Genomic DNA, 15,360 nt, shown 5'->3' with positions numbered 1-15,360 from the left:
ATGTTCATTCACTGATATCTATGTGTTAAAATTGTTAAATATGAAACGGTGTCGTCACGCCATCTAGCCGAGGATAGGCTAAAGGTGTGTGCGCCATCTATTCGAGAATGACTTTTACTTGAATTCCGAGGCACGTTTTTTCCTTAGACTTTATTCGTCTTATACGAAGTTACATATGTCTTTGATATTAATTATATGATATTGTCCATAGGTGCATCACGCGGTAGTAACAGCGCGAGAAGCGGTGAAATGCGGGAAATGTGTCGTAATCGGCTTGCAGAGCACGGGCGAGGCTCGAACCCTGGACCAGCTGGAGCGAGACGACGGAGAGCTCAGCGACTTCGTCTCCACCGCCAAGTGAGTAGTGGCTCTGTGAGCTGTAGCTCATCCAATGTGTCGTGATCGGCTTGCAGAGCACGGGCGAGGCTCGAACCCTGGACCAGCTGGAGAGAGACGACGGAGAGCTCAGCGATTTCGTCTCCACCGCCAAGTGAGTAGTGGCTCTGTGAGCTGTAGCTCATCAAATGTGTCGTGATCGGCTTGCAGAGCACGGGCGAGGCTCGAACCCTGGACCAGCTGGAGAGAGACGACGGAGAGCTCAGCGACTTCGTCTCCGCCGCCAAGTGAGTAGTGGCTCTGTGAGCTGTAGCTCATCAAATGTGTCGTGATCGGCTTGCAGAGCACGGGCGAGGCTCGAACCCTGGACCAGCTGGAGAGAGACGACGGAGAGCTCAGCGACTTCATCTCCACCGCCAAGTGAGTATATAGTAGTTGCTCTGTGAGCTGTAGATCACCAAATTTCACGAGAATCGGTTGAGAAATGCAACTATAGAGGAGATCAGCCAGACATATGAAAGCCTTTTTGCCTAAACGGAGTACTTGATGCTTGGTTAGTGATGTCTGTCGTCGGATCCATACACTAATGACAGCGGGAGTGGTCAAGTGCGATAAGGCGTCATTCGTAAACCGTATTGCAACGAGATAGAGTCCAGACCAACATTGGTCTATTTTGTTATATACACTGTTGCATTTTGTATTTTCAGTTGAATCTGACTATATTGATGAAGGGATATGATTTTTGAATTGTTTGCAAATATTATTAAAATTAATTTTACTTACTTCCTTGACGCAAATGGAATAAAATCGATGTTTTAAACAACACCGCCTAATAGTATGATTTGAATTTAATTACTATACAGTTAAAAAGAAAATTAAACTTAATCAGTCATTAATACTGTTTATTTAGCTGTGCTATTATTTGATAACAAACAGACCCTACGAACTCAACACATTCAGGAGTTCATTTGGACAAACATATTGGAAAAATCCGTCTCTTCCACTGGTCTTATTTTAGCCAATTCCTTAGCTAACCGAGCCATAGTCTCCAAGTTAGCTTTATTCGGGTTATCTCTAAACAATCTATTCAGTCTTCTAAACTCATCATTCAATTCCTTCATCGTCGCTTCATACTGTGCCTTTAAACCTAATGTTACAACATTTTCTATGCAGTAATTTGCCTCTAGTGGATCTATTTCTTGCTTTACTTCGGTAGAAATGTCACTTTCATTTGATGAAGCTGACATAGGTCTATCTGTTGTGTCGAAAGGCATCTCACAATCATCAATTTCTTCTCTATTATCATTTTCAACTTTTACTTTATTAGCCTCACCAGCTATTTTATAAACGACGTCAGTATCTATTGAATCGCTAGCATTATTGTATTTGTAGTTGATAGTATTCAGTACGCTTGTTAAATGTTCACATATTCGTCCTTTCACACCTACTTTACAATCACAGCAAATAGAATCTGTATTCAAATGATAAGTGTTCTTTCCATCTGCAGCCACTCTATAATCATTAGGTCCAAGTTTGTGTATAGATTCTGAAGAAAGATCCATTTTTGATAGGAACTTTGTATGCAAACCTACAACATCATTGTTTATATAAGCAATTATCATTTTCTGAAAATGACTCTCTAGAATTTTAGTGATAACGTCCATCATTACACAGAAATTAAACGACTTACATTTCTGTATAAAGAACTCTTTTATAAATATTATAGGCGCTTCAATATGTTTTCCGTTGAAGTCTTTTACCCCCATCCATTGCTCCCAATCTTGCCAGACAGATTCCATCTTTTGCAAAAATGGTTGCATTATATCATTGTTTACTAAACTATAATGGATTGTAATAGCTTCCTCTATGTTATCAGCATAAATTAAAGACTTGAACAATTGCATAATTTCATGCCGTTTGCTTTTTTCTACTTTATTGTCATCATCGCAAATGAATTCCCAGAATTCTCTACAAATCTCAAACCTGTCCGGTTTTACCACTATTTTTGGAAACATCGAAGTTAAAGCTTCCTTTATTAATGTATTTCCAAATGAAACTAATGTAGGCTCAAAGTTTTTATGAAAACCTCTCTCTATAGCTGATGATATAGCCAAAAATATCTGCTCATATATACCTATGTTTCTGTCGTTGAATATAACACATGCAATAGGCAGCGAACCAAGTGGTGTAGGCACGTAAACCATCATTACAAAAGGCCCAGAATGTATCGGTGTTACATCTATTAATACACTTTCAATACTAAATTCTGTCACAACTCGCCCCATCAGCGGGGTAATAATAACCGCAAACTGATTGCTTGTATAGTATTTAACCATATGACCACTCTGCTGTAAACTTTCAATCTTTCTATTAATAACATCATTAGTATCTATAGTTTTGCGTGTCCTTTTCTTTTGAAATATGTATATGATGTGTCGTAGAGTAGGATTCACGCTTGCGTTCTCGATAATTCCACCATCTGATCCATTTCGCTCTATCAGAAGCAGTTCATGGTAACATTTAGCCATCGAAGGAGTGTAACCATCATTAAAATATTCGTAGAAAGCAGAATCAGCTTGACTAGAAGTTTTTAACTGGCTCAGACAGTCCGGGGCGCGTATCAAGTGACTATGGTTAAAATCAATGCTAATATTCATATTCAAACCCATTCTCAAATCTAAATCTTTTCTCGTAGTGTTTCTGTTCATAATCTTTATTTTGAAGTCGATTTTGGCTCTGCAGTTTAGATTCTTTGTTCGTTCTGAGGTTTTAGACTTGTTTTGATTGGACCGATGGCACCAGAATGATTTTCTGTACACGAGCCGTTTCATATTTGGAAAACAGTTGTGTACAATCCACGTAGTATTGGTGAATCCGGAGAATTTTCTTATCCATTCTTTTGTATAGTTGTTGTAGTGCTCTGTGTCACCCTCTTCTATCTTACATTTTAAGAGGACGGTGAATATTTCCGCTGATGTGTAGTTGAATCTGTTAAATTTTGCTCCGGCTGATATCTTCTCTAAAAATATTTTTAATTCCCTTTTTGTGGACATCTTTCTGAAAAATATTAAAACAAATTGCCTTAGTCAAAAAAATTGCTACATATAGGAGAAAAAATCCTTAAATTTTATTACCAAAAGTTAACTAATATTCTTACTTAAAAATCGTTCACTTTTGAGGGTAAAACATACTTAATGATGCCTTAAATGAATAATCTTAGATGGTCAAGCAAATCTTGTCAGTAGAAAAAGGCGGCAAATTAAAAAAAAATAGGCGCGGAGGGTTATCTTCCCATATAAAATTTGAATTTCGCGCCTTTTTCTACTGACAAGATTTGCTTTACCATCTATATTTATTCAATGATGGCATTTCATGTACCATCGCCCACGCTGTTAACTGTACATCGGTGGACCTTATGCCTTTTGTAATAAGGTCCACCGATGGACAATTAAGTGTTGCTGTTTGTACATCATGTTTGAATAACTGTTTTTGTTTAACAGTAACAATTTTGAGGTTATGTTTATGTTTCACTTCATAGTACAAATGCTACAAATATTTAAACATTTTTCTTAAACTTACCTTTTTATAATAACTGTTTATTCAATGTTCTTGTAACAAAAAACACGTTAATCGATCAATTGTTCAACTTCTTTCTACTTTTACATGAAAAATATTTGTATTCACACATTGCGATGTCAATATTACATTGTTTTTACTGTCTTTCATTCTAATATATGCGGAACATCACTCAGAATGACTAAATAAACTAAATACAAAACAATATATCTTTGAACAAATGTAAATAACGCGTATTACTAAACTCTCATAGCATTACATTACACGCTACAAACCCTAGTCGATTGACGCGCGATCAATGCGTTCCGTTCCGCGCAAGTCAAGGTCGGGGGCGAACGACCGCGCGCAATGCGGTACGGTTTGTTGCGAGGGATTAGTAGCGCGCAGCCCCGCGGCGCGAAAATATAAACCTGCGCCGTTCTTTTTTATCTTTTTAAATTAAAAAAAACTTAAGTAATTTAAGTATGGTACCATTTTTAAATGGAAAAAATATATGGCGTGTGTTTCTACTAATACTTGTAATGATTTAGCTGCAGATTCCTGTGAAAATGATTTTAGTATAGTTAAACGCTGGATCGGGAAAAGTGGCGTGTTCTCGTTTCGGAGGCCAAGACCCTTTGGGTCGCTGAGCCATATTAGTTAGTTAAATTTCAATCAATCAATTTGTACCTTGTGTTGTGTTTGTATTTAGTAAAAAAAATTTTTTTCTTGAAACAAGCATTCAAAGGTAAAAAACCACTCCCACAATTCATGTCAATTTAACTACAAGTAGCGAACAGTATTTGTACTTAAATATTTTTGGCATTTTTTATCGTAATAAAAGGTATGCTTTATATACTCGTATAAGGATGACAATATGTTAAATATTATAATTTTTTGAAAAATGTTTTTTTTTTTTCTAGGGGCGTGTTCCAATCTCTGGTGGAGAAGCACTTCCCCGCACCGGACCGCGAGCGCATCAATCGGCTTTTAGGCCTCGAGGGGCCTAAGAAGGCTCTTCCAGCGCCCACACCCAACGGCCGTGCCCCTACTGTAATATCATTGACGGGGGAGTCCAGTAAGAGGAAATGTATGTATCAAAATTAACCAATCAATCGGACTTTTAGGCCTCGAGTTAAGTTTTCACCAATATTGTGTTCTTTACACTGATTTAAACTTTCACGATTATTAAACATTATCAAACTACACAACACATCCCTAACACCCCTAACACACCTAACACACCTAACAACACAGCAACATAGCTAGCTAGCATAGATAGCTAGGGAGTAACATCCCTAGTGCGCAAAACGTTCAAACTGATAAACAAGACCAAGTGCGGGTAGTTCGAAAAACTCGCGCGGCTAGAAGATGTTGATGTCAACATGAGCCAGTCTTCTCCGAGGCCACGGGGACAACGCCGTCCTCGAAACGTCGGAGGTAAATCTTAAAACTTAAATACGCGATTAAGTCCCGTTGTGTAGTTTAATAATTGTGTTCTTTGATATCACGCTATTGTAAATACGCTAGTGTTTACATCTTCTTAGAGTTAGACCAAGAAAATTCTGCAACGATTTTGATAGCACACGCAGTGCAAGTGTTATTTTAAACGTATATTCTATGAAATTATTACGTATAAATAACACTTGCACTGCAAGAAAAGTCTGTCTTGGTCTAACTCTATTAATTTTATTAACCCAGTCTTACTGTGTCAGATCCGCCCTTAATTTCATTATCTTTCCAGTAACATCACGACAACAAGCCAACATAGCTGCAAAGCGAGCTCGCGGCGGTTCGTCTTCGGACGAGTTCATCCGTGGCTCCGATGACGAAGCAGAAGCGGAGTCGGGTGACGAACGCAGGCGATCCGACTCAGAGAGCGACTCGAATCCGTTCCGCGCCGGTTCCGGCACGGACTCCGACACCGGTGAGGATTAGACCTAGTTTCCACGTCTACAGATCCGAGAGCAACTCGAATCCGTTCCGCGCTGGTTCCGGCACGGACTCGGATACTGATGAGTGGGATTTCCTTATCCGAGAATCATATTGTGAAGCAAGGCACGCATTTAGATACTCGGATAGGTGACACATATTCATCCGCAGGTCAGGGAATGAAGCAAAGGTAAAGTCGGGGGACGAGCGAAAGAAATCCGACTCTCGTCCAATCCGTTCCCCACCGGATGACATTGACTCTGGCACGGCTTCAAAAAAATTTCCAAATGTTATCGAATACATTAATTTGTATCTAACTGTGTCTTAATCTGATAATTATTTCCATAGAACCCTGGATGAGAAAGAAGAAGCCCCTCAAGAAGAAGAAAGCGGCGTCCCCCAAAAAGAAGCCGTCCACCACACAGGACAAGATCGAGAATATGTTCTCCAGGAAGACCACTATTACCGCGCCGACGGTCACCGTCGCGGCGCCCGGCGGGATGCTCACAGGGACGCCCGTCGGAACCAATGGACTCTATTTAGGTAAGTCACGTTCTCAAAGTTTATTTCATGAAATAATAGTTTGGCTGACTGTACGGCCAGTGCCCCAACTTAAGTACCCACGTTGTTATACTAATTGCGTAGAAAAGTGGATATTTATGTTAGGGAACTGACTGTACAGTCAGCTGCAGAGAAAATGTACGCTCTTAACTTCTTGTGATGTAACAGGTCCAGCACGCAACAACCAGCCGCCGCCGCGCTCGGCCATCGAGCGCGCGTGCAGCATGAAGGAGGAGCTGCTGGCCGCCGTCGAGCGGCTCGCCAAGCGCCTGCCGCCCAACACGCTCGACCAGCTCGTCGACGAGCTCGGCGGCACAGAGAACGTGGCCGAGGTACAACATACTATACTATAGTTCGTTCATCGAGCGCGCGTGCAGCATGAAGGAGGAGCTGCTGGCCGCCGTCGAGCGGCTCGCCAAGCGCCTGCCGCCCAACACGCTCGACCAGCTCGTCGACGAGCTCGGCGGCACAGAGAACGTGGCCGAGGTACAACATACTATACTATAGGTCGTTCATCGAGCGCGCGTGCAGCATGAAGGAGGAGCTGCTGGCCGCCGTCGAGCGGCTCGCCAAGCGCCTGCCGCCCAACACGCTCGACCAGCTCGTCGACGAGCTCGGCGGCACAGAGAACGTGGCCGAGGTACAACATACTATACTATAGTTCGTTCATCGAGCGCGCGTGCAGCATGAAGGAGGAGCTGCTGGCCGCCGTCGAGCGGCTCGCCAAGCGCCTGCCGCCCAACACGCTCGACCAGCTCGTCGACGAGCTCGGCGGCACAGAGAACGTGGCCGAGGTACAACATACTATACTATAGTTCGTTCATCGAGCGCGCGTGCAGCATGAAGGAGGAGCTGCTGGCCGCCGTCGAGCGGCTCGCCAAGCGCCTGCCGCCCAACACGCTCGACCAGCTCGTCGACGAGCTCGGCGGCACAGAGAACGTGGCCGAGGTACAACATACTATACTATAGTTCGTTCATCGAGCGCGCGTGCAGCATGAAGGAGGAGCTGCTGGCCGCCGTCGAGCGGCTCGCCAAGCGCCTGCCGCCCAACACGCTCGACCAGCTCGTCGACGAGCTCGGCGGCACAGAGAACGTGGCCGAGGTACAACATACTATACTATAGGTCGTTCATCGAGCGCGCGTGCAGCATGAAGGAGGAGCTGCTGGCCGCCGTCGAGCGGCTCGCCAAGCGCCTGCCGCCCAACACGCTCGACCAGCTCGTCGACGAGCTCGGCGGCACAGAGAACGTGGCCGAGGTACAACATACTATACTATAGTTCGTTCATCGAGCGCGCGTGCAGCATGAAGGAGGAGCTGCTGGCCGCCGTCGAGCGGCTCGCCAAGCGCCTGCCGCCCAACACGCTCGACCAGCTCGTCGACGAGCTCGGCGGCACAGAGAACGTGGCCGAGGTACAACATACTATACTATAGTTCGTTCATCGAGCGCGCGTGCAGCATGAAGGAGGAGCTGCTGGCCGCCGTCGAGCGGCTCGCCAAGCGCCTGCCGCCCAACACGCTCGACCAGCTCGTCGACGAGCTCGGCGGCACAGAGAACGTGGCCGAGGTACAACATACTATACTATAGTTCGTTCATCGAGCGCGCGTGCAGCATGAAGGAGGAGCTGCTGGCCGCCGTCGAGCGGCTCGCCAAGCGCCTGCCGCCCAACACGCTCGACCAGCTCGTCGACGAGCTCGGCGGCACAGAGAACGTGGCCGAGGTACAACATACTATACTATAGTTCGTTCATCGAGCGCGCGTGCAGCATGAAGGAGGAGCTGCTGGCCGCCGTCGAGCGGCTCGCCAAGCGCCTGCCGCCCAACACGCTCGACCAGCTCGTCGACGAGCTCGGCGGCACAGAGAACGTGGCCGAGGTACAACATACTATACTATAGTTCGTTCATCGAGCGCCCGTGCAGCATGAAGGAGGAGCTGCTGGCCGCCGTCGAGCGGCTCGCCAAGCGCCTGCCGCCCAACACGCTCGACCAGCTCGTCGACGAGCTCGGCGGCACAGAGAACGTGGCCGAGGTACAACATACTATACTATAGTTCGTTCATCGAGCGCGCGTGCAGCATGAAGGAGGAGCTGCTGGCCGCCGTCGAGCGGCTCGCCAAGCGCCTGCCGCCCAACACGCTCGACCAGCTCGTCGACGAGCTCGGCGGCACAGAGAATGTGGCCGAGGTACAACATACTATACTATACCATATATAGCTAGATTCTCTTACAATAATTCAGTTGTATCAATAGTCAAATCGATCAATGCGAGGATAACTTCCTACTCTACGAGGAAGGTTTATTTTTTAGTTATCTCTAGACCATAGAGAAATAGGTAAGGATAGAGTGCTAACTCCATAAATCAGTTTTCTTACCGAAGCGCGGGTTATTTCGTAGTAGACATCTAGCGTCAAGTAGTGGATCAGTACCGCTATTTGACGAGTCACGAGTGTCGCGACTAATGAAAAATGTATTGCTAAAACAATTTACAACTAATATTATAACCAGAAGGAGTTGAAAATAGAGTTCCGGTTAATTCGGTTGTAATATTAGCTGAAAATTGTTAAGCATTAGAGTTTACGTTCGTCGCGACATCTATTGTCAAGTAGCAGTACTGACAACAGTACAGTCAAGTTGCACGTAACTAAACCGTCTAAATCCGTAGATTTTAATACTTTGCTTTGTCCACAGATGACAGGCCGCAAAGGGCGCGTCGTACAGACGGAAGACGGTCAGATCCTCTACGAGAGCAGATCCGAAGCCGACGTGCCCCTCGAAACTCTCAATCTAACGGAGAAGCAGCGATTCATGGACGGCGAGAAGGATGTAGCTATCATTTCTGAAGCGGCGTCTAGTGGTATCTCACTACAGAGTGATAGGAGGTAAGACTTAGTTGGTAGTATATATGATACATATTTTGTTAAAAAATATAACGTTAACCCTTTACCAGGATGCCATTTAAAAAATGACAATCGAATCTTACTCATCGAAAATCGAACACATGTTTGAAGTGCCGTATGTGGGAAATATATATCCCTTAGCCTGGTGAAGGATTAATAACAAGATATCTGCGAACAAGGGCACGTACCGCTGTCACCACAGTCCTTAGCGAACTGAGACCTAAGCTCACAGCGCAATGTGACTCAAAGTGGCAGTAATGCTTTGTTGAATGATTATTTAAATGTGGGTTTTGTACTCAGGGCGCGGAACCAAAGGCGGCGCGTGCACATCACCCTGGAACTACCGTGGTCGGCCGACAGGGCTATTCAACAGTTCGGTATGTTTCATATTCTACATTCATTACACTGAATGCCATAAACTATCATAATGTCCCTTATTTCTTGGACAAAAATAAAGACTGAGAACCAACTATGCTCATAACAAAATGTGTATACATTTTTCACTGTTTTACCATGACGGCTAGCCGTAAAATTTTACGTTGTTGCAATACTTTTCTGTAGTAAAACTATAGCTTACAGTTGGCTGGTATACAGTGAGTGCCTCCTCTTAACCCTTCGAACGCCACGCCTATCGTGCGCCTCGTCGATGTCATCGCTAACCTTATCTAAATGCACGAGAATTGATATTGCGCTGTAGCCGCGAGCGTTAGTTGACGTCTTTGGTGGTCAAAGAATTACGTGCCATGAAAAGTGAATAAGCAGTATATTAGGGAACTAGCCGTACCATTTTTATTATTATTTACAACGACGGGACTTAATCGCGTAAAATTAAGTTTCAAATTTACCTTCGACGTTTCGAGGACGGTGTTGTCCCCGTGGTCTCGGAGAAAACTGGCTAAAGTTGACATCAACATCTTCTAGGCGCGCCAGTTTTCGAACTACCCACACTTGGTCTTGTTTATTAACGCATTCACTGCCAGGGGGCGTTACCTAGGAACAAACTTGTATGTCGGTGGACGCACATGTGCGTCGGGGGCAGTGAATGTGTTAACTTCAACGTTGAATCTCTTGCTGGTACCATTGTTAACCTCATTTTATGTGTATCCAGGTCGCACACATCGATCCAACCAAGTGAACGCCCCGGAATACATCTTCCTAATCTCTGACCTGGCCGGCGAGCGGCGCTTCGCCTCCACCGTCGCCAAGCGGCTCGAGTCCCTCGGCGCCTTGACACACGGCGACAGGAGGGCCACCGAGACCAGGGACCTCAGCCAGTTCAACATCGACAACAAATACGGTGAGCAACTCGAGCTGAAAGTCTGATCATAGGTAGAATCACAGTTGTAGTGCATTATTATTTTCCATCGTATTTTCTTCTACGAACGTGTCTTGCTATTTCAGTCAGTCTCGGTACAAAAAAGTACTGAGGTTGACTGAAGTAGCATGACAAATACGAACGTTTCCGAGAAAATATCATGGAAAACAGTTATGCACTACATCTGTATCTGCATATCTTACTCTAGTTGCATAGAAGATAAGGCCGAGGAGAGGTCGAGACAGAGAAGTGATATTATAATTTGAAAATGGTTTGCTTTCATTGGCATTTTTAGCCCAAAAGTATTGGCAGAGTCTAACTTAAACAGACATTAAGGTAGAATACAAAATATATATATATCAAGAATATACATTTGGCATAATAAGTAAGTCGCCTGGATATACAAACCGATATCATAACCGAAATTTGATGAACAGGTCGGACGGCACTTGAAGCTGTGATGAAAGCCATCATGAAGTACGAAACGCCGCTAGTGCCCCCGCCGAGAGATTACAATGGAGATTTCTTCCAGGTAACTTATCGGATAATCGTATGCAGTGAACAATAATTAATACTTATTGCTCGGGAACACGAAGGATTTTTCATTTTTTACTAACTCCTTTCTGAGGCCAAGAGAAAAAAAAATATTAAGACTTTTTTTTTTAAAAACTGTCACTAAAAATGTGCCTGAAAAAGTGTTTTTTTCATAAGATATGTTTTTTCAAAGTGTTATTTTATTCTTCGATGTCTCTCAATAAGTATAAAAAGACCAGACCACATTGGTTGCTGCAAGCAAACTACGTTTTGCAGGGAATAAACTATGAATATAAAAAGGTCTCTGAAAGTAGATTAAACCCGGGACAAGTTTATTTTTTTAACTAGTGATCAATTCCTACTAAAATACACAATAATCTTCCGGGTTTGTCCCAAGTATAATGTTTTTTGACAAAGAATATTAATTTATAAAACTTTTTGTTTGCATGACAGGATATCGCCAGCGCGTTAGTCGGAGTGGGATTAATAACAAACAGCGAATCGGCGCCCGGGGTGCTCACGCTTGACAAGGTACGTCTGCACTTGGCTTGCCTCACATTTTCATCTTGGCAGGGTCGCCATGTGAAGATGGCAATTGGAAACTTATTAATTGTAGCCGGTATTCATTATTGTATCATTTTACGAAGGCTGATTAAAAGCGCAAATCTTAATGCAGATGGCGCTGTAGTAAATAGGTTCCAAGTGACAGGTGAGATTTGGTATTTCAGGTTGCGAATAAAAAAGATCAAGTTCATGTTTATGGATAACTAAAGTTTGAATATCACGTTTTTTATCGCGGTTGTGAAAGTTGTTTCGCTGACAAAAAATAAACCATAAACTAGCCACCTGTCAGTTGAAAATAATTTCACCAAGCGCCATCTGTAGTGAGCAATCGGCAGGTCGCTATCGCAAATTGCAAGAATAGGAGCAATCTAATCTCTTGCTGGCCGTTATCTCCAGTCGTGAAATATGTGCCGGCGTTTTAATGAATAGCCTAGGCGACTAATTAGCTGGCTAATTTAACCAGATGGGTGCGTCACTTATATTGTAATTGTTGCAGGACTACAACAACATGTCGAAGTTCCTCAACAGGATATTGGGCATGCCGGTGGAACTGCAGAACCGGCTCTTCAAATACTTCACGGACACGCTCAACGCTGTCATGGAGCAAGGTATCATTAATTATTAGTATATTATGAAATGTATGAATATAACAATTAATTTAAATGACTTACTCCAGCCATTCCCAAAGTGTGCTCCGCGGAGACCTAAGCCTTTGTAGAGGCTGTAAAGCTAAGGAAAATCAAAATTCAGCTCTTCTATATGGCTGGTCCACAGTTCGTGGTGACGAACAAAAAAAATTAATTTGGGGCTCCGTCAAATATTTCGCTTTTCAAAAGGGTTCCGTCACTAAAAAAGTTTGAGAACCGCTGAATTAATCTAAAAGTCAGGTGTTTTAAATTAGTGAAAATATTACTTAGGAGCAAGAGTCATAAAGTAAAAATCGGGAGGAGGTGTAAAATACGTAGAAAATAACCCATTTACTTTTGTAGTACCTGTGAAAACTTCAGGCCGCAGGCGGGTGCGGAGGGCACTGTCCACTAGTCTGGCAATCGACAGATAACAAATGTATTGAAATAACCACATAATTTTTCGTTCGCAGCTATCATCTTTATACAATGTTAATTTTTCGATCGACGAATCTCATGGTTACGCAACTAGGACGTACGTTAGCACCAAAAAACCGGTTTTCGTCGTTTTGCGGTTCTGGCGCAGCGTTTTCAAAAAGCCCGCTGTTTTGCGTGCTGCCTTAGTGGGCTTCTTAGTGTGAATGTCAGCAGTCATTACAATCGTATGTGTTCGCAGCGAAACGCAGCGGGAGGTTCGACCTCGGCATCCTGGACTTGGGAAGCGCCGGCGAGTGCGTGCGGCGCGTGCGCTGCGTGCGCTTCCTGCGGCGGCACGCCACCGGCACCGCGCCTGTCGAACTACACACCGTGCATTCTGAGGTAGATACGAATACTAACAATTTAAACTGTTGTGAGACATACTAACATTGAATAATTTTACGGTTTAGACTCACTTGTTTTTAGTCACTCGCGCGACATGTTTCGGAGAGCCTAGGTCTCCTTTCTCAAGCACTGACAGTGCGAGCAGCGTTCACGACGGCCGTGTATCACGTACATGTCGCGCGAGTGACTAAAAACAAGTGAGTCTAAACCGTAAAATTATTCAATACCAACAATGCTTTTTGGATACTACTGTTTCTCAATCCACCAACGGAGCGGCAGCTGACGTTCATAAGGTTTTATGGTACATCTTTCTTAACCAGTTTACTAATTGTCTTCATTTTGGTGAGTGTGAAGTGGCTATATTACGACATTCGTACTCGAACTATTGAATTGAATAAAGTATTGAATATACATACCTTAAATGTCTTACCCATTAAAATTCAATAACAACTCAGTTTAAGTAACTAAATATTTGTCCTCCAGCGCGGCATGGACTGGACGGAGGCGCTTGAAAAGCACTCACAACACGACGGGCCTAAAGAAGGCTTTTATCTATCGGTAGCGCAACGTAACGGCAAATATACCGCCGTGTTATGTATCGCCGTAGGGAACCAGCACGCGAGAACACAGACCAAGCTCAGCAAGAAGGAGCAGATGTATCAGATATACAGGTGAGTGGGGTGCGAGAACAGAGGGCCGTTTTCATCTTTAGCTAATAAAAACGGACAGTCGAATGAAGTTGGCATTTTGGCAGGGTCGTCATGTGACGTTGAGAGAAACAACTTAGATCGAGTCTTTAATGTGTTATATTCTGTCTTATATGATTGATATGATGACGTAGGGCTTGGCTGTGTATAGATGTGGCAGAAACGCACACTACAAAAGACTTGATAAAAAAAAGTTGTGCTTAATACCATTAAAAAACGTTGACCTATTGTTTGTTTCGTTATAGGCGATGCGTCTTAACCCAGATAACCCTAAAAGTAAAAAATCTTACCCCTGGATTTTTAATGATTTTTCGATATATTACCAATTAGCCACTACAAAAAGCCAAAAAAAAATATCGGTGTTATAACACCAGTGCCCTGTTTATCAAAAGCTTGTAACTTGTAATACAAGTGGAAGTCCCTTTTTGACAGCTTTTGTTAGAAAGGGACTTCCACTTGTATTACAAGTTACAAGCTTTTGATAAACAGGGCACTAGTCGGGCTTAATGGGTTAATGGGTTTACTAATATGTTGCCGAAAATTGTATGGCAAATTATCACTTCCCAAACTATATTTTTTTTTCACCACACCAGCTCGGAAAGGCTTACTTTGCACTTCAAAAACTGATAGCAAAGTTGCATTTTATTCACATGTGAGGCAAAGTAATCAAATGCAAATATTAGTTGTTTTCTTATGTTTGCTAGTAGAATTTACTTTTAAATGTTGATTTTGGATGATAAATATTTAATAACATTCATTTGGATTTGATTTTGTTTTATATTTTACATTTAATATTTGCTTCGGGTTGGTGTGGTGAAAAATTTGGTGTTTCACTCGGGGGCAAATTTTGTTTAACCCTCGTACTTTGAAACCCTCGCAACGCTCAAGATTCCATTTTTCGGAATTTTGGAATCTTTTGCTTGCTCGGGTATCAATATGTGACGTCCCACGGTCAAAGGTACCTTATGGCGGGTATGGAGTTATGCATACCCCAGTAATCTACAATAAATAAGCTATCGATAACACAAAAGATCAACCTTCTAGGTTGCGTAGTTACAGAGATATGATTTTTTGAAAATAATGTTGTGAAATGAGCAACTTTACGATAGAGAAGTTTTAAGTTTAGCCGCCTAAAAAACTATGTTCCTGAAGTAAGTTACATAGTTGACTACAAATAATAATACCTTATATATCTGAGATTAAAAAAATATTGCGACTTGTTCTGTAATGCAAATAGAAACTTTTGATATCGACTGATTTATGTGTATACTAACCAATCTCTTGAAAATAAAGTTTTATTTCATTTTCACGATTGATTGCAATGAGCTCTCAAGATTTAAATTTTATCTATTAGAAAACGACACTGACAGACAGTTTAAGCAAAAAACAATACCGATTTAGAGGTGAAAATGTATTTGCGACTTTTTCATATAAAATCACAAAATTGAATATTTTTACTTTTAATGTGACACACAATCAATTTTTCTGAGCACATATGAAAGAAATTCTGTCATT

At 42.9% G+C, this 15,360-nt stretch overlaps 1 protein-coding gene across 1 annotated transcript in view; it reads left to right on the top strand.

The window, feature by feature from the left end:
* The window catches only part of LOC134799837 (protein strawberry notch), a 55,420-nt gene that overhangs the window by 21,250 nt on the left and 18,810 nt on the right, over window positions 1-15,360 (top strand). The window contains exons 15-27 of the mRNA XM_063772235.1: window positions 212-357; window positions 4,815-4,981; window positions 5,636-5,818; window positions 6,172-6,366; window positions 6,553-6,716; window positions 9,069-9,259; window positions 9,578-9,654; window positions 10,386-10,574; window positions 11,030-11,124; window positions 11,580-11,657; window positions 12,187-12,298; window positions 12,993-13,135; window positions 13,622-13,809. Coding sequence (XP_063628305.1) covers window positions 212-357; window positions 4,815-4,981; window positions 5,636-5,818; window positions 6,172-6,366; window positions 6,553-6,716; window positions 9,069-9,259; window positions 9,578-9,654; window positions 10,386-10,574; window positions 11,030-11,124; window positions 11,580-11,657; window positions 12,187-12,298; window positions 12,993-13,135; window positions 13,622-13,809 — 1,928 coding nt within the window. The remainder of the gene's footprint in view (window positions 1-211; window positions 358-4,814; window positions 4,982-5,635; window positions 5,819-6,171; window positions 6,367-6,552; window positions 6,717-9,068; window positions 9,260-9,577; window positions 9,655-10,385; window positions 10,575-11,029; window positions 11,125-11,579; window positions 11,658-12,186; window positions 12,299-12,992; window positions 13,136-13,621; window positions 13,810-15,360) is intronic.

The sequence above is a fragment of the Cydia splendana genome, chromosome 19, assembly GCF_910591565.1.
Source record: "Cydia splendana chromosome 19, ilCydSple1.2, whole genome shotgun sequence".
Taxonomy (NCBI): Eukaryota; Metazoa; Arthropoda; class Insecta; order Lepidoptera; family Tortricidae; genus Cydia; species Cydia splendana.
This window is presented reverse-complemented; position numbering and strand designations above follow the sequence as displayed.